The sequence below is a fragment of the Ambystoma mexicanum genome, chromosome 4q, assembly GCF_040938575.1.
Source record: "Ambystoma mexicanum isolate Mex_15411 chromosome 4q, UKY_AmexF1_1, whole genome shotgun sequence".
NCBI lineage: Eukaryota > Metazoa > Chordata > Amphibia > Caudata > Ambystomatidae > Ambystoma > Ambystoma mexicanum.
This window is the reverse complement of record NC_090928.1, coordinates 179,958,185-179,985,777: the sequence shown is the minus strand read 5'-3', so window position 1 is coordinate 179,985,777 and position 27,593 is coordinate 179,958,185. Positions and strand designations below refer to the sequence as shown.

Here is a 27,593-nt window from a genome sequence, read left to right as displayed (position 1 = left end):
CGCCACTCATTGGCTCTGCCAGAAGGCACAGCAACCAGCCTCCATCACGTGTGGTGCAAACACCGATGCTGCCATCACATTGTATAGTTTGTTTGGAGTGACTTTGTAAGTGCCTTTGTACCAGCTGAGTCTCTGGTGGGTGCACAAGGCCTCTGCAGGCATGCCTTTGTGTATTTGGATCGAAGGAAAATGTGCCCCATCTCTGCCACAATGAGCTGTTGTGCTAACACCACAAAGACATGATTGGTCTGCATGAACGATGGTATATGTCTGCATTCAGGTTAGGTGGGTGGTAGCGGGAGGAAGTCCCGTTCAGGCCATTGCACAGGAAGTGTTCTTGATTGATACACAGTGATATTTACTGATACAACACCATTGTCAACAGTTGTCCTTGCAAAAAGTGCTGCATTTCCCCAGGAGAGGCCCAAAACAGATTTTAGCTACCCAAACCCTGAGAAGTATGGTTGGAGTTGGGGGAGGGAGGGTCAAGGGACACATTATGCAATAATAAAACAGGAAGTTATAAAACAATGTCAAAAACCCATTATTAAGAAAATACATGTAAAAAATTGAAACTGAGCGGTGCAGTAAAAGAGAGTGGTGCAGTAAAAGGTTGTCAGGAGGTTCTTCCCATTTCTCTTCAAAGAGCAGGGGAGGGAAAATCACTCATAATTTCCAACATTGATGTTTTGCACAATGAAATCATTGGATAGAAGCCGTAAAGGCAACATTGCTTTCAGCACTGACTCGTTTCTTTGGTACACAAGGGTCGGCGTAAGGAAGACGCCTGCTCCACTGTCACCGGAATTATACATCTTTCCTTGCCCTGGAATGAATCTGGCATTCCCAGCAAGAAGGGTGTTGCAAGAGATTAGGCTCAAGCAGAACCTAATTTAGCTAAACAATCAGGGAAGCTTCAACATGTTATTAGGTGGTTTTGCTACTACTAGGACTGAGCAATGTGTGGATAAAGATTGGTAGTGCATCAAGAGCATCACAAAGTGCAGGATAATCTCAGTATCTTGAGTGCATTGATTGTCTGCAAGAAGATCTGCCACTGTTGTCTAGTTAAGACAGTAGACAAAGGCTTCAGAATGCTCAAGGAGGTAGTGCCTGCCTAGGGGCTATCTTTTCTTCTATGAAGGGTATAACGTTAAGCACTTCACTTGCGTAAACCTATTGTTCAACCTATTGTTCAACCAATCATCTCAATGGGTGACATATACACCCTGATTCATGGAATATTTGCGCTAAAAAAAAACAGGATTTGGGCTCCATTCTGGCCGCAAATCCCTGTTTAACAAATGGGATAGATCGAAGAGTGTGCAGAACATAAACATTTTTGGCATGTCATAGAGGTGAAGTACTTCGATGCTTTGGGCAATGTCAGATGTGTCTCAGAAGTTGCTTCCATTAGATGAGCCTTCCCACCAAACGGACTTCTCAAACCCTTCCTGAAATATACAGAACAATTCTACACTGGCGACTATGGCCCATAGCAGAGAACATTTCTTTTTGATGACTTCTGATGGTCAACGATATAACCCGATAGTAAGTCTAGATATAAGGAGACCTCCTTCGCAGCAGGAATCACAAATGAACGACTTGTAAAGTCAGAGAAAATGCAGACTAAAACCCGCCAGAGATCCATGGGAGATGGGTGTTTTTCTTATGAGAGAACTATGTTTTCTTATGAATCATTGTTTTCCAGAGATCCAGACAAAGCCATCGTTGGGCAAATGGTGACCATTCAAATCTAGAGGGAATGTTTGCACAAGCCATTTGTAGTCCACAACATGTTGTCATCACAGGGTGACGCACCAAAGTAACACAGGAACTGAAGACAGACCCACAACAGACACCTTACTTTAGGGAGAGATTGGCAAAAATGCTGATTCCCGTACTGCAGGGTGGAATGGAGGATTGGGAGAAAAATCTGCTTGCTCCTCCGTTATGCCCACAGTGCGAAATTCAGATATCTTTCCCCCTTTTGTCCTGATTGGAAAGAATTCTGCGCCACCCAAGAAGCCAAAACTTTAGGAGGCCAGAATTTCCTGCACTTTTCCATTGCCTGGTGTAGGTGTTATTTCAGGCCACAGAGAGCAGGAATAATTCCAGCTGTATAATGGACATCTTCACACACCTGGAGATGTGTGCAGACAGCGGAATTAAGAGCAAACTCTGTCAGGATCTTTATCCCACCAGCAGAGTGATGGCAAGGGTGGATTCCGCCAATTACATCTTCACCATCCCTAAGTGTATACAGGTGCCCTGGGGGGGGCTCTAGGTTCCAGCCAAACCTTCCACTTGGTCTTTTGTCGTCCTGCAGAATCATCACTGGATTCAGCCTCCACAAACTCGCCTTCATTATGAAGGAGATCCAGTGCAGGGTGCCATGTGCCATGCTGCTGCGGCAACGTGAGACTGTAACGCAAGTTCATACAGTCTCCACCATCAAGGCATTCACAAGAAGAAAATAAGGGTTGACATAATCTAGTAGAATGCAGAACAGATGGACTTGATGAGTTCATGTGAAAGATAAAGAAAGCTCATATAAAAAATAATGGGACATAAAATCAAGCTTTGAATGAAAAAAAGTGATCAGTTTTATAAAATAGGAATTCTTTACAATATGGCCCTACATTTTCCTTACAACATTACAAATTACAAGGCACGGAACCCTAATGACCGTAGGTCTCAAATTGTCTTAATATAATACTGAATGAGAGCACCTGGGAATTGAGTTATTTTATTGTGCTTGAAACATCAGTCCCATAAGGTGATATAACTGGCCACAAAAACATAACCCTCGCTGAGGAAAATTATGAGTCCTCGAGTAAACCTTCACATTGTATTTTGATATTTTTTTCTCTGCTGATGAAAAAAATCTGTTTAAAAAAAAGAAAATTTGACAACCTGCTCCATCCTAGTTGTGGTAATTTCTTCACATGTTTTAATTACTGATCAGCCTCTTCAGCTGTCGAGGTATTTTGGCACAATACACTTAGAGAGACGCAGCAACTCATCCGCAGCGCACTGATGAAGTACAGCACGGCAGAAACATGCGTCTGAGGTTGCCGTCGGCTATATTGTTCCGAAGAGGATCTCCTGGAATTCGGGTGCTGAATTGTCCATGTAGGAGGGTGCAGACTTATTTTCAAGTAGATATGTCTCCTGTAGAGAAGACATCATCTCTCCTGAGTGGGCACTATGGAATAGAAGTGACTATTTGCCTTGTTTTATGGTCATGGCAGATCTGAAAGGTGGTTGTAGACGCTTCTGAGTTGGCACCAATCCAAACGTTCCCAACGGAAGGTCTCTCATGCTTTTGTCAAAGATTTTTAATGTTCACTTTTCAGTGATTCAGGATTCAGATAACCGTGCACAAACAATAGTACTCATCAGTTATTTTGTACGTGCCATGACATAACATCTTTGCCAAACCTTACGGTTTTGTTATTTTGTATACAGTTATTTCTGTAGATGTATCTGCGATAGATCTATGTATAAGAGTGCCAAAATAAGCAACCTTAACATTAGCCAACAACAAGGGGGGGGTAGTTAATCACACAGCAGGGGAAATGTGGGATTCCGAATCTGTGATAACGAAGGGGAGTCCGGTTTATGCTGAGTTCTTTGAGTTTTTCCAGAAACTCGGTAGAGAGAGAGCCAATCCATAGTGCCAAGTGCCAGGTACATGTGGCTGGCAAAGGGAATGTCTGCTTTAATGTCTTGGCTTTATAAACATTCAAGATGATTGTTGATCTTAGGACGTTGCTTCTTGGGAATTGTGAGTCTCCTTCCTACTTGATTTTGTGAAATACATCTGAGGTGTTGCTGCAGGTTGATCATCTTATAACATTAAATGCTGATCAGGAATTCCAATGAAATTATCTGATTTTTAGGGACTCAAAATTAACACATGCAGCTTGATGGAAAATAGCTTTGAGAGGTGACATCATTGTTGGGAAGGCCATGTCAGAAGGTGTTGCCGCCATCAATGTGGTAGTGAAGATGTAAGAGTACAGGCGGTTGCTGTCTGTCAAAGGTGGATTTGAAAGGTGGCGTTGTAGTGCAGAGCAAAACCAAGAGACATTGCATAGGGGACGAGTGCTAGGGTAATGCCAAAAGGGGGTGAATTGTTCGGCCAACTTTGAGGAGGAGATGATTTCTCAGGGTGGGGGACGGGGAACTAGGTTTTCTTGTGGTTCAGTTTCCGGCAATCCATCTAGCATTCAGTCTTATGAAGCACAAGTACCAATGTCGCCACTAGACAAGAGTTTGATGCGCAGCTGTGCGCCACACGCACACTGGTGCGCTGCAACGTCCAGCAGGGGTCACAGTTGCTGTTGGTAACAAGAATGGAGGACGTGGTGAAATACGGCCAGTCTCCAAGTCAGGAATAGGCAAGGGGGACGAAAGTTCTGTAGGTCCTTTTCAAGCACAATTATCAGCCAATGAGGACGTTCTGCAATGTGTGTAAGTATTTGTCAGTTCTGACTGTGCAGAAGATGGCCACATCAGAAGCCATCAGACTAATTCTCTTCTCATTGGCTTTTTTTGCTAGCACCCGCTTTCCCGCTTAAAAGTGATCTGAACCCTATGGAAGCGGGAATGGGCACTTTTTAAACTCCACTCTCAAAGAATGGTATGAAATGTCATACTGGCAACTGAGTACGAGAAAGCAACAGAGCTACCTAACTTCAGAAATTTGCTGAAGCCAGAACCTCTCAAGGTCGCTTTGCATTGACCAAGATCTACACAATATGGTAAATGTAAATAATGTTCTCCCCTTTCCTACCTATACACCAGAACTATTGCATTGGATTACAGCTAGTAGAGAAAGGACATTTGAGGAAGGAATCACAGCTCGAGGGTTTTGTTGGGTTATTTACCTACCTATTAAATGCCCCTGGCCAGGCTAATCCCTCTGGCCATTCCCACCCATGACCTTCCCATCTCCAGACACAAACACACATCTTCCTCTGATCTCTTTGAGCTAGCTCTTTCAACCAGCAACATCAAACGTTAACCCGCCACTGTTATTTCTAAGCAGTCTGTTTCATTGAAACTGTAATTGTGCCACCGGTGTACCAAAAAATGTCTTAAAAAAGTTTGCCTTCAGCCATTGTGTTACTTGCACTGAAGTCATGTTAAAAACAAGCAGGGGAAAAGCCAACAGTTTTGGCTTGAGAAGGGGTATTCGATAGGCATTGGCCAGGCACTGCTAAACTAGGCTCAGATGATCACACCGTTATCCAGCTGTTTCCATTTTATGGCCAGCTAGAACCATTATGTCCCTGCATGGCAAATCCATTCTCCAAGCAAAAACTGTTGGCTTTGCCAATGGTTGTTTCCTTTTTCTATCTCCAACTTCATAATCAATAAGCAATCGAATAATGAAGACTTCAGCCACCCCATTCCCTTGGTCACCCTCCATCTGTAGTTGCTAATGGGTGGTGGGTAGCCAGTGTGTATAAACCCATGTAATCAAAGCACAGAGGCTAACAGCAACACACCAAAACGGAAGTCAAGTAACACAAATTCGCTCTGATGGACAAGGTGCAGGCTATTAACCGAGTGTGAAAGCCTTTTTAAGGGAATCAAGATGGTCATTTGTGGAATAACACAGCAATCAAATGAAGCAACGGCGGGCACATGTATGTGTAGGGGTTCATGGGAGAACATGATCTTATTAACATGCAAATTTAAAATAACGTGTATTACGTTGACTTTCTTGCCTAGGCAATTGTCGAGCTCACTACTGTTTAAAAGTACTTTTCGAAGCACCTCTACACAGAGTTTTTACCATACCTGAACAAATAAAAGGCAGCCTGCTGTGAGCGAGGGTCATGACACGCATTTTGTTTGAAAATGTTGGAATATAACTCACCGGAATGCAAGACGAGAAAAAGAAATGCCAGCTGATGGGACCCCATTTTGGGACAGCCTTGTCCCTCTGCCGAGGCTCTGGGTCGAAATGTCCAAAGATTTATGGGGAGGCAATAGAACTTAGGCTTGTCAAGCAAACAGGATGGGCGAATTAAGTCAATCATTCTCCAGGTGGCCGCTCACCCCCAGGGGTCAAGCCCTTCAAACATTGCTCTGTGTCAATATCTTACAACATCAGTTAATTTAGACAAGATTGACCGGAAATTCACGTAGAAAATATTGTCCACATGCAAAATTAACTTGTATCGCTAAGGATTACCGTTGCATGCTACGCTTTATCGGAGCACTGAAAGCTGTGCCGCATTATTCTGTGTCGCACTTGCATTTTTCATGCTGCGTCATACTAATGTGTAGTGGGTTTTGTTCTCATTCTCCTACAGTATCTTGAGACTTGGTTCAAGGTTTAAGCAGGGGCCGGACAACCCTTAAAATCACCAGAGAGACAGGAGGCCTGTTCTTTTTTTTTTATGGGGGAGAGCAGTCCCTGGTGACTGCGCACAGAGCCTGGTAGGCAGGGGTGTTGCTGGGTCCGGAAAAGATCTGGGGCTAAGCTAATGTCGGAACTGTCGGGACTGGGGGCTAGCTATCCTTTTGGTTGTTGCTCGTGAGATTCTATCCGGGGCTACAACCAAAAGACCAGGGACTATAGCCCCCTTAGCCCCCCTAGCAACGCCTCTGCTCGTAGGAGAAGCGCACTGAGCCGGACAGGGCGAAGGGATCCCATGGCTGGCGATCAATGCCGTGGCAAATGTCACATCCATATCGCTCTCACATTGAAATGCGATCATTGCTAATGTGGAGTGATATTGTTAACGTGTAGTGATGTCAAGTGTGTGATTCTGTCCAAGTCCCCACAAGGAGCAATTCTGAGAGAATAGAACAAAGGCAGACACACAGAGGTTGATGTCTCCTCATAGTCTCGGAAAGATCCAGCGGGGCAACAGAAATGCTTAGCTCCGATACACATGTGATGACGGTATTTGCATTTGGAGATAATGCGCCACAAGAATGTGCTATGCATCATCAAGCCATGAGTAGAGTCATCCACTGGACAGCCCAGAAGCATGCCCTGCCCTGTACAAGTCACCATAAGTGGACATGGGACACCTTTCAGGTAGGTTCGTAGTTAACGATTCTGTGTGACCGAGTTACTAATTTGCCTACTAAGTGCACCACGAGGTGATAGAAGGTGAAGGAAGGCCTCAGGGTCCCTTTCTTGGCAGCCTGTTTCCTGAGGCACAGGGCCTCATTCTAAGTCTGGTGGCATCCCACCAGTAAATCCGGCGGGATATCACGAGACAGAATTACCGTTACCGGCACTCGGTCTGCCGGAATTACCGGCAGATTCCAAGGGTCAGCAAGAGTAGATGAATACCCATTCCGTGGAGACGCATGTTTTTTGCTGGTGGGGTGGCCTGACTTACCTGCAACTCTTGGCTGGAGGTAAATCAGGGCACCCCACCGGCAAACTTGTAGTTTGCCGGTCTGAAAAAGTGCCGGTATACGGAATTACCAGCACGTTAATTCCACTGGCAACCATAAAAGGAGGCCCCATAGTGTCAACTTCAGTGAGTCAATGGTATTCGAGTATTTAACAACTCAAACTACATACAGCTTTGCCATCAGCAGTACAATGGGGCCGCCTCCTATGCCAAATGCTGCCAGATTACATTGTCTGGTAAACCAAGAGCTTCAGGAGAGGATGTAGCTGTTGAATGGCGGTCACTTGACTGCAGATGTTTCTCTATTGTAACATCAACAGTCACCTTTTCTTCAAAGCAATACATTTGATCGATGGAAAAACAGAGCTCTGAAAGCTCTCTGTCAGCGGTGGTGCTGGGGGGGTTTTGGGGGCTATAGCCCCGGGTCTGTTGGTTGTAGCCCCAGAAAGAACCTCAGGGTCTACAACCAAAAGGCTAGCTTGCCCCAAGTCCCGACAATCCTGGCATTAGAGTAGCCCTGGATCTTTTCCAGACCTAGCAACACCCCTGCTCTCTGTCATTCTTCCAAATTTGGTAAGTATTCCTATGACAGAGAGATTCAAACTGTGGGATATAGACTCTGGGCATTTCCCCACTTCATCAGAGGAACTTGAAAGTGTCTATGCATGCATCAGTCTCGTCTGTACCTCATTTTGTTGCATACAGAGAGGCTTGTATACCATGGATTACCCATGCCTTTTAAACCCAAAGAAAGCCGTTGGGATCCATGGACATTCCTGCACGTACATGGTGGCTGTCATTACTGCACATTTCTCGGACGGGTTGATGAAAGGAATAGGAACCCAGAAACTGCCCTGAATTCCCTTCAGTGGACCAGAATGTGGTTTCTGCTTTGATGGCTGACACAGCTCCAAATGGGACTATAAGTGGTAAGTGAACATCAGGCAGCAAAAGGATGAGCCACTTAACATCAGAATAGTGGACCGGAGGGCAAGCTAATGACGACATGGCCATCAAGTAGGGTGAGAACACTTTGAATCGTAAGTACAGGAATAGGTCACCCGAATAAAGGTAGGAAGGACTATAACTGTGCTCCGGGATCCAGTTTTGACAACTACTGGCCACAACAGGATACCTTTTCTTTTTTTACCGAAAAACCACAAACATAAGGGCAACCTAGAGGATGTGGTAGCTGCAGGTAAGGCAGGTGTGATAGATTGTTTTCATAGGCATGGAGACACAAGAATGAAAATAGTGACTGAGTGATGGCTGTGGATGTGATACTGGCATAGTACACTGCATAGTACACTACATAAAGTAGATGCTGAGGGTACTGCTACCCTCTGAATCTTGCCACTGTGCTAATCAATCCCGCTCCGGCTCCTCTCTCGCATGCCTCCCAAATACAACACACACCCTAAAGAGCCAGCCGCACGAAACACACAAACCACACATCCACCACAACAAACACCCACAAACAGCAAACAATCCCAAACACTGGTCCTTAGCGCTGTGGACACATCAAGACGGAGCACACAATCAAAGCACACCTAGAAAGCAAATTTGATAAGCGGGGTATGCTGTGTCACTCAGCGCTTACTAGTTTTCGTTTATAATCGTGAACTGTCGCTCTAGCAGGTGCCAAGAGGTATCCCCATTCCTTAATTGTAAAACATATTGTACTTAGCCACCTGTGTATGGTGCCAGTCCATAGACGTCTTATGTATTAACTTAAAGTCAGTTGTTGTTTGCCAACATAACGTTTTTATTTTTAGACATGTGTGTACATTAATCTTGCCAACATAAAATGATTGTTAATCCTGTGTGCCCATTTGTCAACAAGTGTTTCGAGTGCACTTGGCTCTTTTTCAAGACTGGGCTATTTAGACATCTTTTTATATACAATAATATATTGGAATATATGGTGTGAACAAGAGAATATCATTAGCTGTACAAAATATTGGTAATCGATCATTTCCAATCAATTCAAAATTACAGACATTGTCAAATTCAAACAAAATTAAAATTAAAAAACAATTCACACACCATATGGGAAACATGGGGTTGTCGTAGGGAGGATTGGTGAGGGAAGAGAGACAAGGAAAGCCAGACTCAATGCATTGTACTTAGCGTGTTGCGACACATTGGTTCTCAATATCATGTGGTAACCTTCATCCATTTGTGATATATCTCCGCACAACCATTGTCCATCATCCCATCATGTGAATCTCCTCAATTGTTTTAGTTTTCATACAGTGGTTAGTACTCTTCTCTAATGTGCATACCATAGTTGGATCTAAATCTTCATCACCAATTTGTTTCCTCAAAGCTTCCATTATTGTGTTCTCAAAGCTCCCATCTTAACCTTCACACTGAATCTGTTGGTTGTCTCCATGACCATGAGTCTGGCTTTAGAGTAGCCAGAAGCACAGAAACTGCTCTCCTGAACATCCGTGAAGACCTGCTCTCTAACCTTGATACTAACCTTCCTTCTGCCCTCAATCTCCTTCATCTTTCTTCTGCTTTCAACACGGTCAACCATGCCATCCTGCTCAAGCGCCTCCGTGATAACCTGGATATCACTGATCAGGCCCTGGCCTGGTTGACCTCCTTTCTCACTGACCAACCCTCTCAGGTCCAACTGGGGTGCTTCCTCTCTTCTATCTCCCTCTCTAACTGTGGTGTTCCCCAGGGGTCTAACATTTTCTCCCTGGCTGTTCAACCAAAACCTGGCACCTCTTTCCCACTGCATCGCTGTTCTCTGTGCCAACTTTCAGTGTTATGCGCATGTCACCCAGCTTTCTTTCAGGCTCCCCTCAGCTGCCTCTACTCCTTCTCTCATTCCAGACTGTCTGTCCCCAATTCAGGATTGGTGTGCTGCCAATGATCTCTGCCTTAATGCCAGTGAGACGGAGCTCCTCCTCATCGGAACACCAGCTCCCTCCTTTCATCTCTCTCTCTCTGGCCGCCCACTATGGGCCTTCTTCCTGCTCCTACCTATGAGGCTAAGAGCCATGTGGTCATCTTCGACTCCACCTCTCCTTCTCTCCTCACATCACTGACATCTCTTAGAATTCAAACTATCAGCTGCACCTCCTCAGAAGTATTCTTCCTTTCCTCACTTTCCCCCAGAAGCTCACTGTCTCCAGAGCGCTGGTCCTCTCAAGGCTGGACTACTGAAACAGCCTCTTTTTAAATCTTCTTGCCTCTACTCTCCATCCTCTACAACCTATCCAGAACAGGACTGCAAGACTTGTCTTTGGTCTCAAGCCCAGGGATCATATCTCCCCAGCTCTGAAATGTCATCATTGGCTCCCAGTGGCGGTAATGATAAAGTTCAAGACCCCCTGAATTGTCTCCAAGGCTTCCTGGGGCCTGAGACTGCACTACCTACAACTCTCTCTTCCTAAGTATCTCCCATCTCGATCTCTCCGCTCATCCACCTTCAACTCTCAGGGGGTCAGGCGCTTTTCCAAGCAGAGAGTTGGGGGCAGATCTTTTTCTTCAGCTGGGGCCTCCCTTTGGAACAGCCTCCCTGCCTCTCTCAAACTTGAGCAAAACCATCTTTGGTTCCGGAAGCAACTCAAGACATTCCTCTTTGCTTCCGCTTTCTCTCTTCCTCTCCCCTGCTGATGACCCATCTGTTCTAAGCACTGGCCACCTGGCCACCGTCTGAACTTGGGCCCAGGTCTGTGCCTGTCCAGTTGCACCTCACAGTGCCTCTTGGCTCCACCAACACTTGTCGTCTAAAAACCTGCAGTCACCCTCTCTCTGCATTTATGAGCCACCCGTTGGCTGCACTTTCTGATTACCTGCACTAAACCACCCTATGGCTGCACTTGTTATTACCTGCTCTTCTCCACCCCCTTTGCACTTCTCCCCTTCCCCTTCCCTGCGCTTGCGTGACCTTAATGACACAAGGTCCTCCCTCTGTTTCCCCCTCCTTGTCTTGACGCGCCTAGAAACACTTGTGTACAGGCGCATTATAAATGCCATATCATATCATTGGTAGTGATATATTATAACTACACCTCTGTGTAGGTAAACTCATTATTGTCATGCATTATAATCTTTGATCTTTGATATCTTTCTTTGGCTTATTTGCCATATTTTTTGCATTAGCTATTTGGTTGTTACCTTATTATCCACTTGATTTGTAAGAGCTACTTCTCACGAGCACATATATTGGGGATAACGATCCCCTTTGTTCTGGCAAGGGGAAGGGAATAGTTCTCTTCCTCATTGTCATATTAAATTCTAGAATCTTGGCAATATTCATTGTAACGCAAAATGATTAATCTCAACACTACTTTCTATTGTGGCATATATATATGTACATTTTTTATCTACTCTATTCATAATGTCTACAATTATTACTAACTACTTTAATGGTCTGCAATACTAGATCTACATTAGGGGCTGTCGATTAGTCAGTCTTATTCTGTCCTTAGCCTTTAGATTTTGTCCCCATTTTACCGCAGGACACTCTCGCCCAATGGTGTTCTGTGTGCTTTTTAGACACGGGTGCCATTTGGGAGTCTTCCTACATAGTTCTGTACATTGTGATGTCATACGCATTACGTGTGATGTCACACGTTGCAACAGCTGTTTTTCTGGTATCTAATATTTGCGATACATAAGTGCCTTCATTCCAGCATTATTGTGAGAATTTCTATTGGTATGAAGAGTTGCCGCTATATTAGTTTAAAACGCGAAGAGATGAGAAAAACGAGATATTCCCACATTGCCTATTTCTGGCACACCATACTATTGGGCAATTACTGGAAAATGTATTTTGGTATTATCTCCCAAATCTACGAGCTTCTTTTATTTGCCCCTTTATTGCTAGTTTACATTATCCCATATTACACTGGACCAAGTTGCATTGTACTAGCAATCCAAATGTCTTTTATTAATTTAACAAGAGATATCATACGCAAATTGTATGATGTTAGACTGTGTCTATCCTATACCATTTTGTACACCTATATCTAGTCATGAAGGCCCGGAGTCCCTTCGGGCATGATTGACGTGTTGTGTTTCCTTCTTTTTACATTTTTAATTGTTTTCCCCATACAGACTATATCTTTCATTCAATATACTTACCATTATCATAAATATTCATGCATATATGGGCATATATTTTTTCTAGACTGCAATTCTCAAATGTACAGGTTGGTGTTACCTCCCCGACCTCTGCTACAATTACCTACTTTTCTAATGGTAGCTTGATCGTTCTGCATCTGTGATTACAATTGATCAAAGAGACAAGCTGCTGCTGTCACATATACAATATCTATACAAAGCAAAGTGGGGTAACCCTCACTGCTATTCTTATGATATAAAAAGGCACCCATCTCATGATCAGTATTTAGACCAAATTGCTGTGCGTATTTTACATATAATTTTTGATTCAATTTGTTTTAATCTGAGTTCTTTGTCACCTCCCCTCTTGCCAAGGGTGACCTTTTTTAGACCAATGTATTTAAGCTCTCTCTTGTCATCAATTTGGTGCATGCTCTGCCAGTGTGCTGCCAATGGGAATTTTGGATCTTGACTTCCAATAGTAGATATATGTTCACAAATGCGAATTCTTGTAAACTAATATGTTTACATAAAGATGTCTTATATATGATAACCTTGATTCAACACTTGCTTTGGTGCTTTGAAATTGAGCTTTATTTTTACATAGAGCACACGTTTCTCCTTTGAAAGACAACTATGCAGAAACCATTCTACATTTTATTAATAGGCCTATTATTATTAATATTGGGGTATTTATTGAGTGCAGCTCTACTTTCGTGAAGCAACAGAGCATTGAACAAGCATAAGGGAAGGACACAGCGATACAACAGAGCGGGTAGCTAACAATGGGCCGGGAGGAGGGTGGGAAAATTGGCAACAAGGGATCTACAAGCAACCAGAGGAGGCCCACAGGGGAGAGAAGATCACCAAGGCTCATGGTAGGTGTGGAGTGGAGGGTGTGTGGGATTAGGTGTTAGTAAGGAGCTCCTTCCTGTAATTTAGAAGTGAGGAGTCGAGTCTGGTGTTGGCGAGGGAGGAGGCTCCAGAGTCTGGGGGCATAGAGAGAGAAGGCCTGTCTTCTGTTTCTTTCCTTTTTAAACACCTGCATTGGTTTAAAACAGAAACAGGAATGGGAGGATAGTTAGTCTACTGTGTAAAATACAAGCTGTGGAGCCAGTAAACGCAGCCTTAAATCCTCGCTTTTGATAAAGCCATGCAGACGCTTGGGTTACATCCCAAACATTAAGGGAAATGGAATTGAACACGGGAAATCACAGCAATCATAGCCATTATTCAGTTAAAACATTGATAATAAAATATCAGTTCTCGACTCATCATGACATGCTATCCTTTTGGGTGGTTTACACAGAATTACTCATTTGAAAATCTACGAATCGCAGCTTACTAACATCTTCATAAGGGAACAAATGATAATTAATCTTTAGGCGAACAAGACACATTTACGCATCATTTACCTTACACGTATGTGCACTCTAAATGAATGTTTCTTTATTAATCTGCCTGTCCCATTCCTCTGCCTTTTTTTTTACCTTTAACATTCACCTTTATAAAAGTCCTAACTTTGGACAAGGCCACTTTTGGCTCTGGCATGCCAGTCACAGAATTATTGTTGTGGATTGTTCCTTTGGTATTATAAATAGACGTCTAGGTAATTAAGACTACATGTCTTCCTGGATTGCCTGAAGATGCTCTCAAGTCTCTGAAGTACTCAACACTACATGATACCAGTCCAAAGCTGGCTTGATAACACAATCCGCATGTTATCACAGCACATACATCAGTGTCGCCAGTCTTCCCTAGTATTTAGTCACAGCATCTATACTAATATGAAACATTCTGCCTCTGCTGCATCGGCTCCCTCTGCATGCAAACTCTTTTCCTCGCTTTCCCATCCTCTTACCAGGCCTTTTTTCCTGCTCTCTCCTCCAGCAGACTAAGGTCTAGTTTACCCAGACGGGGACACAATATACCAATTTACGGGCATAGATAGGCACTTTGAACCTATTATAGAGGCTTATGACTCCACATACATATGTTGCTGTCGACACATTTGTGAGACTGTGTTTTTTTATTTCTTTTTTTATTTAGTGTGTTCAGTACACAAGGTACAACTATGCAATTTACTATATCCAGTTAGCGCAAAACATTAAAAGAAAAACAGTTTTAAATAAAACATACAAAATAAAAGAAAAAACCTCTCAAACTTTAAAACATCTCCTTATAATCTACACATCTCTAGCTAAAATACTTAAAGCTCTCTGACCAATGCACCCGTCTACCCAATTAAAACATGACATGTTGCCATACATCAAGGTCACCTTGGACCATCACCTTTGTGATACTCTGCATATAGATTGTAGAGATTCACTGACTTGCAGAATGCCAAATGGGCATTGTCGCGACAGAATCACAACAATTCATCTTGAGGCAAAATATTGACATTGTTCCCAGACAAAATGGCGGCCCGGAGGAAAGTGTAAGTCTCTATAGGTTGAATGTGGAGGGAGGCAGGAGTAGGAGGAAGTGCGGGGTAAAGAAGGTAGGGGTAAAGAGGGTATGCCGCCCATTAAGGAATAGAAAACAAAGGCCAAATCCAGGATTCTGAACGTCATGTGTGTGCAAGTCAAGGTTTGGGCAGTGATTTCAGCATATCTTGCATCAGTCAGCTCCTTGGAATTTCATTTACAGCACACATTTTGAGACCACCATCATTACTTATTTAATTTAGTGGTGCCCAGCTTTCCCTTTTGATGCAGCATTAGGCACCCGTTATTTTAGTATCTCTTAAGACTATGGTGAGTGCTTAGAACAGATGCAGCATGTGCATTCCTGGTATACTGAGCCAGTGTTCTAGTACTGAAGCTTGGTAACCCCGATAAATCATCGCTACTCACTGCTTCTTCTGACTGTAGATGGATACTATTTTAGCTAATCTCCACCCCATTTCTGATGAGAGCAGCAGCCAGATGAATGTTAGGGAGGTACATGGAAACTGCATTATGTTTGGGGACAGAGGTAGATTCATTGGACGTCAAACTGAAGGCACTAGTGGTAGCTCCTCCTTAAGGGGGAGGAGGAGCCACCTCCCTTGCTTAACTGGCAGGGAGCACAGTGCACCTGAGTGCTTTATTTACATGGGGGACTGTGCCGCCTGCCTCCGAGCAGGGGTGCCCCTGCCCCTCTGTGTATTTATTTACCTGCCTAGAAAGGCGAGCCCTGCTTCCTCCCATTATTGTGTTAACAGCATAGATACACTGATTGACAGTAGATGAATTCTCTGCTGCCCTTCAGCATGCTCACACGAGAAGAGAGGAGGAGCATACGATCCTGTCTGGCCGAGGAGTTGATGGTAGTGCACAGACTGCTGAGGGGGCAGCAGGTAAGTGAAGTATGATTAGTATGTGTGTGTAATGAGTTTGGAGGCATGTGCGCATTTATGTTTGTGTTTTTGCTTTTATGTGTGAGTGCATGCAAGGAGATGTCTGAATGTTGCATGATGTGTGTGTGAATAAAAGAGTGTATGTTGAAAGAGTATGTTGTGTGTGAATGAGAGTCTGCATGCTTGAGTGTGTACAAGGGGGAATATACCACTAAATGTATGAGATTGTGGCAGGATGCTGTCGGCATGCTTTTCTTTATACTTAATGTGCAGGAAATAATTCCTTGAAGCATGGAGTTCCTTACTGTACATCAAGAGTAAAGCAAAAAATGATACGTTGTATTACGTGGCTAGACTAGCCTACTTTGGTGGTGTCAGTCTTCGTATACTTTCTTACAGTGGCATGGCTTTTTTTACTGTGCATCAAGGGTAAAGCAAAAATGAAAGTTGTATTATATGGCCAGGATTCAAAAGTTAGGGCTCCTGGTTGGGAGCCTATTCTACCCAGGAGGGTTAGTAGGGAACAATGATTACAATTGAATAGGTTCAAGAAAAATAGGTGCTATCAGAATACTCCTGTTATTTTGTCACCCTCTGTATCATGAAAGAATAAATATTTTCAAACTCTGTTGAATCAATCTTATTCTTTATCTAAAGTTGTTCAGTTCAACATAAAATGGACGCTTCAGAGTTAACATAAAAAAAAGAGGAAGGTCTTTGACCTAAGGTACAGAAAATATTTACATCACACTGAGTCATTGTTCCGTATTATATGGCCAGACTGGCCTACATTGGTGGTGCCAGTCCAGCCAAATATTTTTACAGTGGCATGGCATTTTTACACTGTGCATTACGGGTAAAGAAAGCATGATGAGTGTTATTATGTGCCTAGATTGGCCAACTTTGGTGGTGCTAGTATGCATACATTTTCATACTGTGGAATGGCATTTTTTACTAAGCTACTGAGCACCAAGGATAAAAGCAAGCAAGATAAGTGTTATTGTATGGCTAGAGTGACCACTGTTAGAACAGCCATTTTGCATATGCTTTAATACCATGGAATGGGATTTTTTTCTGGCTGGCAAAGACAACAGAAATACGTTCTTATTTGGTAATATGGGCATATAATGGTGCAGCCTGCATGCAAATGTCTGGACACAGCCAGTATGAAATATTTCTTTATATTGGCATATGTTGAGGGAAAAGGCATCATGAACAAGTTTGGGAAAATACTCTTGTGCAGTGTTGGCTACTTGCATCTACTGGATTTTTTAACCAAGTGTTCACTGATAATGTGGTGAAAAATGCACCATTTTAATCCATTCCTTTTGATAATATTCTTGGGGAAGAACCCCACTGTCCCCCATTTTTCCTCCCCCTGTCCCTTATTTGTTTTGGGCTCCTTCACTATGCTCTGCCACTCCTGCATATTCAGGCAAACATTTTTTATTTACAACCTTTCACCAGCCATCACACTGGGTCTGATGTATGCACATATACAAGAGCAGCCAGTTGCACAAATGGAGGGAAAAAGTGTATGGTGCCTGGTCATACAAGTCCTACAATGCATTGCATGACAATAATACACTAAGCGCCCATTAAACAGCTATTAGTAAAGTTGATGCCAGGGGGCGGATTCAAGTCCAGTGTGAATACACTGCTTATTTGTACGAACAATCAGAGGTAAGATAATTAGTGTGGGATGCGTGGGTGGCAGGTGGTGAGCCAGAATAAAAACAGTCAAAAAGTATGTGCTGTCTCCACAACCATGCTGTAATAAAGAAATAACACCCAGGTGAAGTGCTTAATGGGTTAATGGCAAGGAAATATTTGGGTTGTACTGTAACATTATAAGGGAAAACAATGTAAATGCACTGTTTTGCTGTAAGAGCTGCCAAATAGGAGAGAATTGAAGTGTAGGTGCATGGCTGGTGAAGGATGGCATGGGCCAGGCTCACAGGAGTTAAAATGTGTGAACCGTCCCTTAATCCTCACTGTAATTAGGTAAGTGTGAGGTGCTATAGAAATGGTACATGGGACAAACCTCTTCCAATGTCTTATTGGGGAACAATGGAGCATTAAAGATCAAAAATCATTGGAAAAGTTCTGTGCTATTCTCCAGACCATTCATTCTCAGCCTGCCATGCCACTAGCGAAGACCATACACAAATCAGGCTAGGTCAGACCCCAAAAGGGGCTGTCCAGGCAGAATTGCTTTCTCACATCCCTTCTGCACGAGACCACACGCAACTGAAAAATGTTTTTGCCTCATTCGGCCTCATGAGAGATACATAGATTGGGTTTCTGGGCACATCATACTCACAACCCACCTCGCGGAATATTGGCCACACTTGGGATGGCCCATGCAGCACTGAAGAGTGATGGATGGAAGGTTTTCAATTCTCCAAAAAACCCTGCCAATGTTCTGGACAACCCTCCATACCATTGTTTATCAGAGTACCAAACCATTATAGAAGGGGGAAGACTGTGGGGGAACAAATCACAGCTTCCAAAAAGCAATACCCCCAAAGATCACTTTTTTCTCAGCACTATGCAAATGTTTTCCACTACCACTCCCTTCAGCTATGCAAAGGCAATAGGTGGCTGATGGGAGTTGAACTTTCAATTATCTCACTACTCACAGGTAGCAACTTCAAACCCTGCTTCCCAGGTTTTGGCATGCATACAGTACATATGTATAATACGCACAGTGTGTGTGTGCTAATGTCATGTGTTTGTAGTGTACCAAAATGTTCTCATGCACTGACATGTAGCCATCCACTGGTAGAAACAGAAATGTACCCCCGAGAGTCTAATATCACTAATAACATTATACACCAAATACCAGTAGGGATAGGTAACAATAAATTATTAACAAATAAAAGCAAGTAAATAATGAACCAATACAAATAAATCAATGAAATGCAATTTACTGAAGTAATTAAAAGTAATAACAATGGAACAGTTAAACCTGGTATCCAATTGATTAAGGGGTCACCCAATTGATGAGGAATGTACCCAGTTGATGAGATGTACACCGTGTTCGAACCATGGTCCCCAAAACATCACAGGTACACCGAGTCACCATTTAAACCAACACTGATCACTGTTACAGAGAACAAGCAGCGCCTGAGTGCCTATGTGTTTGAAAGGATGCCTATGTCACTTTGTTCTCCACCTTGCAGTGTCGGAAGGTTCGGATGCAACCACTCTCTTAAAATGGCGACCAGCCACCTAGTGGTGAGATGATGAAGAACGTCTCAGAAAGGCGTGTCTGGCTTGTATCAACGATACATTGTGGTCATGTATGGGTGAGGTGCACACTTTGTCTGATTTAAAAAATGTTTAAAACAGCGATAAATATGCAAACATCGCTCTCAGATGATGTAGCTGAGGGCATGATGTTGCAGTCACAGGATGCAGACTGGAGGAAGAGATGCTTGGCTGTAGAGTGTCTATCGTCAGGTGTTGGAATATGTGCCATTCAGGTATGTTTTAGGTGTGATGAGTTAAATGCCTGTGTTTGTCCTTGTGATTTCGATATTGTGACAAATGGTGTTAATTATGATGATGAAGAACTTCTTTATTCTGCTGGACTTTTGGATGAGATGTTGAATGGCAGATGGCGGGGGTTTTTAGGGTGGTTTTTGATTAACAGAGAGAGAATGTTATGCAGATGGTTTTAAGGGTTGCCAAGTGTTAATTGACTTTGTTTCAGTTCCAAATCCCTTTATGTTTCCTGATGTAGTGCTAGGTCTGGCTGTTTATGTGTAGAGTTGGCCCTATGTGTCTGTTTGTCAATGATACACAATACAAGGGGAGAGAATTCGACACTCTCTCTCGAACCACAGAAGCCGAATGAAAGTCGACCCTCCATCCGTGGTTGGCACAGGTGCCTGATAGTATAAATAGGACACCACGTGGCAGCCAATGGGGGAAAGAGGAGTTAGGGAGAGGTTGTGGATGGGTAGGGGAGTATAGGAACACCTGAAAGAGGTTGCGGGAGCACCTAATTTGGATAGGACGAGGGGAAACAACAGGGAAAAAACCCTACCTATTTTCTCTACTTGTAACACTCTGCACGTGTAACATTCATACCAGATCTTACATATACCTCCCTGTGTTTCGACACCTCTTAATACGTGTCGTGAGAACAGGGTACCTGCCACAGAATCCTTTCTTAATATAGATACACCTTACTACATGTACATATGATTCATGGAATGCAAGACTCACATCAATGGTAAGTAGATTACCCCTGCACAGTTGGGTGAACACACACAATGATAGACAAACACATGGCCCACAGGTACGTAGAAGCAATGAGCACGAACACAACATGCAACGCTGGATGTGTTAAACATAAATGAAAGCACCGCATGCCCTTTTGAGTGCAGAGATTTTCCAACACCCCCAGCAACTTCCTGAATACTCAAAAGGGTTAACCTCAAACCCGCACATATTATTGAACAGGTGAAATGGCGTGCATCATATTCATCATAATCAAAGGTTGAGGATCTTTAGCATACACTCCTAACAGACTCTTTGTTCCCACTTATCTTAGGTCCAGGAGACCCGCAAGCTGTCCAGGACGCAGCAGTGATCAGCCCGTAGCTGGCAGCAACTAGAAAATCCGCCTGCCGCGGCCCAATGATTTCCAACACCTTCCCCTGTACTTATCTCATGTCCGGGAGGCCTGTGAGCCGTCCCGGACGCAGCAGTTACTGCAGTCTCTTTCCGACCGCCGCCGCAGATAGTCTGCGCTCCTTCATAGAGCGTACTTCAGCCGCCACTCACGCCGTAGTCTTGACACGCCCGCCTCCTGCTGCCGACACAAAATAAGCCTCGCCTGCCGTACGCCGTTGACCATTTATGCTGTTGCTAATTCTTCACAGCTGGTCAAACGAGCGCACGGCTTGCAACTACAAGTGCTGCTGGGAATTTTAGTTGATCACCAGGTTTCATGTTTTTACGTGCTTTTTACGTGCTTTTACACACGCCTTTCTTGCTTCCTAACACTGTTAGTTGAATAGTCTGTTTTGTCAGTGTGGTGTGAGTGTGCAAGATGTGTGTTTCTTGTGGTGTCTTGATGGTGACTTTTGTGGAATTAGCTGGTGATGATGTGTTATAGTATGGAGTGTCCTTTGTGTCTGGTGTAGGGTGGGGTGATGTGCAGTGAGATTGTGTGATGTCCGAACAAGAAGTGTGGGTGGAAGGCAGGAGAGAGTTAGGCTACCCGAGACAATATGGTCTAAGATGTTGCCCTTAGTGTAAGCAGGTGATGTAAAGTGAGTATGAAGGTTGAAGGAGGTGGTGATGTGATGTGAAGAGGCAGTCCCACAGGGAGGGTCTTTGTGAGGTTGCGCTCTCTATGATAAGTGTGATTTGCTTTTTAGAGAAGCAGAGGATGAGGGTTGCTGAAGTAATCAATTGCATTATTGTGAGCAGGAGGGCAGTAGGTTTTATGAGTTAAAGTGTAAGGTGAGCAGAGAGCATAGAACGGTGGGAATGAAAGTTGTAGTGATTGTGTGATAAGCATTAATGTGGAGTTTGTGTTTCAGATTTATTTAGAACTTGTCAGACCACTATATTATTCTGGAGAATTAGCGCCTTTTATACTATTAATATTATATATTTGTATAGTGCAAACTGGGAGCAATAGAGAGCTGTACAGGTGAAAATTGGCAGCTTCTGCTCTGCCCCATTGCAGTTACGTGTGGGGTCCGCCATGTTTCTTCTTTGTCTGCGTTGGTCTTCAACATTTATGTTCAGCCTCTAATGTCCATTTTTTCTAAATGTAATTTTCCTTACCATTCTTATGCCGATGACACTCAAAGCTACATGCATATCAATAAATCTCTTGACTCTCTCCAAACTATTGTAGAATGTGTCTCTGAAGTAGAAAAAATGGATGCCTATCAACAAATTGCAACAGAACTCTTCCAAGACAGAATTATTCATGCTATTTGGCCATTAACACCTTATAAACAACCCTTTCTGTACTCCATTTCCCTGTCACTGTTTGGTTGTCCCTCTTCCCTGGTAAAAAAAAGTTCAGGAACTTGAGGTAGCACTGTCAAGCCAAACTTGGTGCAAAGCTTAGGTGACCGTGTTTGTAAAAAATGATCCCTTATTGTCTTTGGCTTCTTCATTCTGCCATCCCATTCCTCCCTGCTGATGAGCGCTCTATAGTTGTGGGGCACAGGTTAACGCCAAACTAGATTATTCTAATGCCATCTTACTAGGCATGCCTGAAAAGCAACTTTTGCGTCTACAAGTCGCCCACAACATGGCAGTCAAATTACTTTTTAAGGTGCCTACATGTTGTTTTCAAGATCCTTTTGCTGGTTCTTTAAATGCATCCAGGGACTAGCCCCATTATATCTTACCCAAAAATTCATCATTATCAGCCTTTGCTCTCTCCAATGCCCGCCCACCAACATCTCTTGGTTATCCTTTCCTCTTGCCATGTCAACAGCCGTGACAGGCGATTTTAGGTTGCCGGCTCTCGCCTCTTCCAATGACTAATAGGTCAATTGATTCCATAACTCTATTTCACAACAATCTAATAACCAACTTCTTCCTTTAAAGTTATTTGTTATGAGACAGTTGTAACATCTGTGCCTCGATGCCGTTCAGTTTGACCAGTCTGGCTGCACATTATAAATATATTTAAAAAAGTCAAAGATCAAAACATAGGCAGCAAACATTTTACAAGTTATCAATAAACATTGGTAATAATGATCAAACCAAATGTGTGGATGGGGAGGGCACACGATAGCCGGAATATAGGCTACACCATGGTGGTGTTGGAACAGCCAGGTATTCAGATCTTTCCCAAACTGACAGAGACTCAGAGAAGTCTGGATTTCCACCAGGATGGGGTTCCAGAGGATCAGAGCATAGCATGAGAAGAACTGTTTCCTAGTTTTCTCCTTGCAAGCCAGTCAATTTTCCAGTCTTGAAATGGTCTTACTGTGAGATGAACATGTGCAGCCCTGGGTTTTTAGTTTGGCCATCAGGTAGGCTGGCATGCCAGCAGTGGCTGCTTGGAGGTGAGGCGTGTGGTTTTGAACCACATTATAGCCGGGGTGGGGATCCAGTGAATTGTAAGCAGCAAGGTGTGGGTGGTGTGGTCATATTTTCGAGAGCCAGTGATGGGATGAGCTTTAATATGGTGGCCTAATTTGACAGAGACCATGTTAGCAACCAGGAACCCTGCAAGGAGCGTATTGCCCCCGTGGTTACGCCGGATCACTAGTTCCTGCTCCATCTTTCTGAAGTCTTGGAGTCAGGAGGGAGGGCTTGATCTTTGGGAGTAGAGAGATCTGATACGAGGCTGTTTGTGCCTTTTTTAAATTATTTATTGTGTGATAACAGTTTACATTTAAACTTTACACAAAAGACATGTAAAGGCCAACATCAATATCACATATACAGTATACAACATTTTGGATCGTGCATACATCCAATATAACAAATAACGAAATAAATTTCAAATAAATGTGTAGTTATAATTCATTATTCACTAAACGTTTGTGTCTTTTTCACAACTTGTTGTTGGAAGGATAGATTGCTATCCACAATGAAGCATAGGGATTTTGCTTAATAGATGAATTGAAGGTTCACCCGTACAAGCGCATTTAACACAGCCACCTTTGAGTGTGATCCTGCTAGCACTCATTATCCACATTTGAATGATTTCAAGGAATGAGCAAAACAGAGTGATGTCTTGTGTGTGCTTTGCCTTCAAGTACAACTGTGATTCATCTACGCACTGGTTTGTAGGACTCTACAGGTGATGTGGCAGTGTTTGGACCTCAGGCAGACCATCTGGACAGCCTGGCATATACTAGATAGGTATGATGTGAACCATTTCAGGGCAGTGCCAGAGAAGCCTATCCTGTATGCACGGAGAGGAGTAGTGTGTGATGGTCGACTGTGTCGAATGCAGTGAAGAGAATCAGGAGGACTAGCAGGCACAAGTGCCCTTTACCGATAATCTCATGGGTTTTGTCGGCCACCAGGATGGTTGCTGTTTCAGTGCTGCATGTGGGACGGAACCTGGATTGTAATTCGGGAGCAGGCCGAGCGGCTTGATTTTTGTTTTCCTCTGAACTCTGTTGCGTGATCGCCTACTGTAGGAGGATGGGAGTTCCCTTTGACAGAATAGCACCTCCCCTCACACCACCAGCGGGGATGTATTGATTCGTTATTTTGACACACAAATGACAAAAGTGTTTCTTCGTACAGTGCAAGAAAGAACTTAATTTAAGTAAAGTGTCCATGGTAAATGTAAATTAGAGCCTGCAGCTATCGGAAGCAAGGAGTTCATGTGTAAGGGGAGACTATTTTAGCCACCACTGCAATAGGGAAAGAGGGTGGGGCTGGGAGTTCCCTCATTAGGATTGTATGAGCATGGCATTCCAGTGTAGCGCAAGAAACTTTTTAGTGAGTTAGATCTAGTGATGGAGCTGGGATTAGGATAGAAGTACAGTTTCCAATGTATGGCTTACCATAGATAAAACTGTGTTGATGTAATCACACAATTGTGATGATTTTGTATAAATATGCCTGGTTGTGTTACTAAACAGAGAAATGTCTCACTATTTTAGCTGTTAATTTAGGCAGGGTGTCATTATACGTAGCCTGATGCAACTGAATAGGTTTGTACATCTAGTTACATTTGTATTTTTGTGTACATTTTTCTTAGTGTATTCATTATTACTCTAATAAACAAATCAAATCAAACCAATTATTATTACTCTACAAGTGGCACTAGTGTTTACCAACTTATGATACTGCATCGCCAGTTGTGTCAGTCTACACCTATGATGTACGCCAAACTGTGTGGCTTTGTGCCGAATTCTGCTCCATCCTACTTTTATTGTCCGCTCAACCCCTGAACAGAATACTGTAACACTGTTGTCTGCACAGTTACATCTTGTAAGTGATGTCTATTAACATAATGGTGTCAATAACACACGTTTGTTCAGTAATACACTTTTATTTACCATAATACGAACATATGAAAGATAAATGAAGGGTTGGATATAATGGTATCACTACATATTATCCCCACCAAATATTTGGGGGGATCATTTTGCGGGGTTTTGGGAGTGGGGGTTCGCGTGGGTGTCCCCCGCTCCTTTAAAAATAATGCAGGGGTTGCTGGGTTGTCCCCCGCAGGTTCCATGCCTTAATATCAGCGCAAAAATATGTCATTATTTTTGTATCGCAATATTTTTGCAGGGATTTTAACACATGGAACCATATAACAAAGCAAAGTCACACAAATATGTGTGTGTGTGTGTGTGTATGTGTCAGAAAGAGAGGGAGAGAGTTACAAAACAGCTGTGCACTAAGGCAGGTCTGCGTCCTGCAACACAGATACATGTTGAGTAACTTGAATGTGTGGACTAACACCAGTTTCAGTGAATTTACATTATTCTGTGGAACCACACAGTTTAATCTACTGAGCTCCTCTCTGATACTTAGGTCCAGATACACTCTTCGATCACTACCGAGGCTGAGAGATCTGTTCCCTGTTTCCTCCCCTGGTTGCGTGTAGTTCCCTTGCTGCCAAATGACCCACCCTCTGGCGCGTTGTTAGCTCCCCACTCCCTTGTAGCTCTGCTTCCACCACCTCAAACTTCCCTCAAAGACTTGTAAGGCACCCCGCTGCTTCCGAAAGCCAGGTTCACGCTCAGTAAATGCCCCAGCACAAACACGTGCACAATGGGACACGCTTTAACAGAAAATAAAATGTGTTTGCAGTACTCAATTAGAAATACCTTAAAACAATCATCTTTACTGTAACACGTGTTTGTATAGTGCAGCACGTGTGTGCAGACTCGCACAAGTGTGTGTACAGTAATGCAGTTATGGGCATTAGACCCAATCAAGAGACATGCATTTCCGTGTTTATCCATTTTCTGCAGATAAATACTAAAAGGAAAAAATAGTGATTTCCGTCTGTATGGATCTGTAGAATTCAGTAAACACGGAAAACTGGGAACCGTAATTATAAGGCACTTGTCTGAACAGTAACAACTTTACTGTACAGTAAAAATAGCGTGAGCAGCCAAGGTTCTTTGTCAGTTGACACGAATATGTGTTCAGAAATATAACACAGGCATCATTAAGTGGTAGAGGTAAGGACTTCTACAAGAATAATGGCCCTTGCAACGCCGGTGTTTATGTACTACTAGCCCTGTTTAACAGCCAATTCAGAATACATAAACTGAGTGAGGAAACGGTGGCACTGGCATGAGCAGTCTTAAATAATTGGGTGTAGGTAACTTGCAATACTCACGCGCAGGCTCTGATGATGATCAGGTGGTATAGCCCTTGTGCTACATGGGTGACGCTCTCGTGTTCCCATTCTAGATGAGGGACATAGTGGAGAACAGTCCCCTATAACGTCGGTGCGGGGGACACAGAATATTGCTGTATATATAGTCACTTATTGCTCCTAGTACATCACACACAATAACAATGTGTTTGTTCTGCTGACTGGCAATACATTTTACACATGATTTGCATTGTGTTGCTTTTTTAGGTTTTCTATACCTTGCTCTATGGTGTAAATTGTGGTTTGTTCATAATAAACAGGGGAAGGTAGCAGTAGCCATTTTTATGTTTCACAAAGGCCTAACCAACATTCATTGAGATTCTCACCTATACAACAAAAGCAAAGCCAACATCCTCGTTATGTTATGCTTTGCCACATCACTGTAGGTGTTGGCTGCACTCCTAAATCCATTATCCACTACATTGCGGAAAGCGAGTTTCAATTAATTCTAGTAGTTATAAAATCAAACTACAGCGCACCCAACCTCGAAATGTCATGTATTGAGCATGTGTGTGGGGGAGGAGGGGAGTTACAGTTTGAATGACACAGATTTTAAAGCAAAAGTGTGTCCTTGCAGTTGGTTCAGAGTTCTAGAAATATAGGCCAAGACGTCCGAAGTGAAAGACAGCGCTCATAGCAGATGCAAGTCACTCCCACAGTCAATCACACAGTGGACATTGTTGCATCTTGTATTATTTTAGTAATAATATTTTTTAGGTCCCATCCGGTATAAGTTATTTATTGCAATATTATCATAATGTGGGCTTCCTACGCACTGGTTCACCACTGAGATAATTGAACCAGTGAATGAATGGCCTCTCACGAGGTCATTAAAGTGATTGATACGGTCGTTCTTTCTAGGATACAAGACTGGCTATATGCAGAGGAAATTACTTATATGCAGAGTTTTTTGCCTAGACTCTCGCACATCTGAGCAGTGTTTGTTCTTTATGGATTTCGTGGAGGCCGAATTTGAGTAGACAAATTAATGGTCATTGGTCGCTTTACTGAAGGCTCTGCTTGAGGACTTGGATGCCAGAAGTTGGGAAGAATTGGTGTGGGAGGTCAGGGCCCCGAAGATGCATAAGGGCCAAGGACACCGATTCAGCAACTGTGAGATTAGCAGAAGAGAGAAGGGGTAAGGAGAAGGAAAAGACACAAGTCTTACGGAGCTTCCGGAATTTGAGAAGATCCTGCTCAAGGCTCAGGGGGAGACTATTCCAAAGGAGGGAGGCCACAGAGGAAAGTGAGCGACCCCCTGCCCTCTGCTTAGCAAAACAAGTTACACACAAGAAGGGTCATTACAACCCAGGCGCTAATTGCGCCAACTTTACCACCATGGTGTAAACTACGTTTACACCATGGTGGATGGCGGATTTACCGCCCCATTCCAAGGTGAGTGGGGCGGTAAATCCCCATT

The 27,593-nt window shown here is 43.3% G+C and overlaps 1 protein-coding gene across 1 annotated transcript in view; it reads right to left on the bottom strand.

Annotated features, from left to right (window-relative positions):
* Positions 1-5,975, bottom strand: part of PLG (plasminogen) — a 372,393-nt gene extending 366,418 nt beyond the window's left edge. The window contains exon 1 of the mRNA XM_069607701.1: positions 5,894-5,975. Within this exon, the coding sequence (XP_069463802.1) occupies positions 5,894-5,939 (46 nt within the window). The 5' untranslated portion in view covers positions 5,940-5,975. The remainder of the gene's footprint in view (positions 1-5,893) is intronic.
* Positions 5,976-27,593: the final 21,618 nt, after the last annotated feature.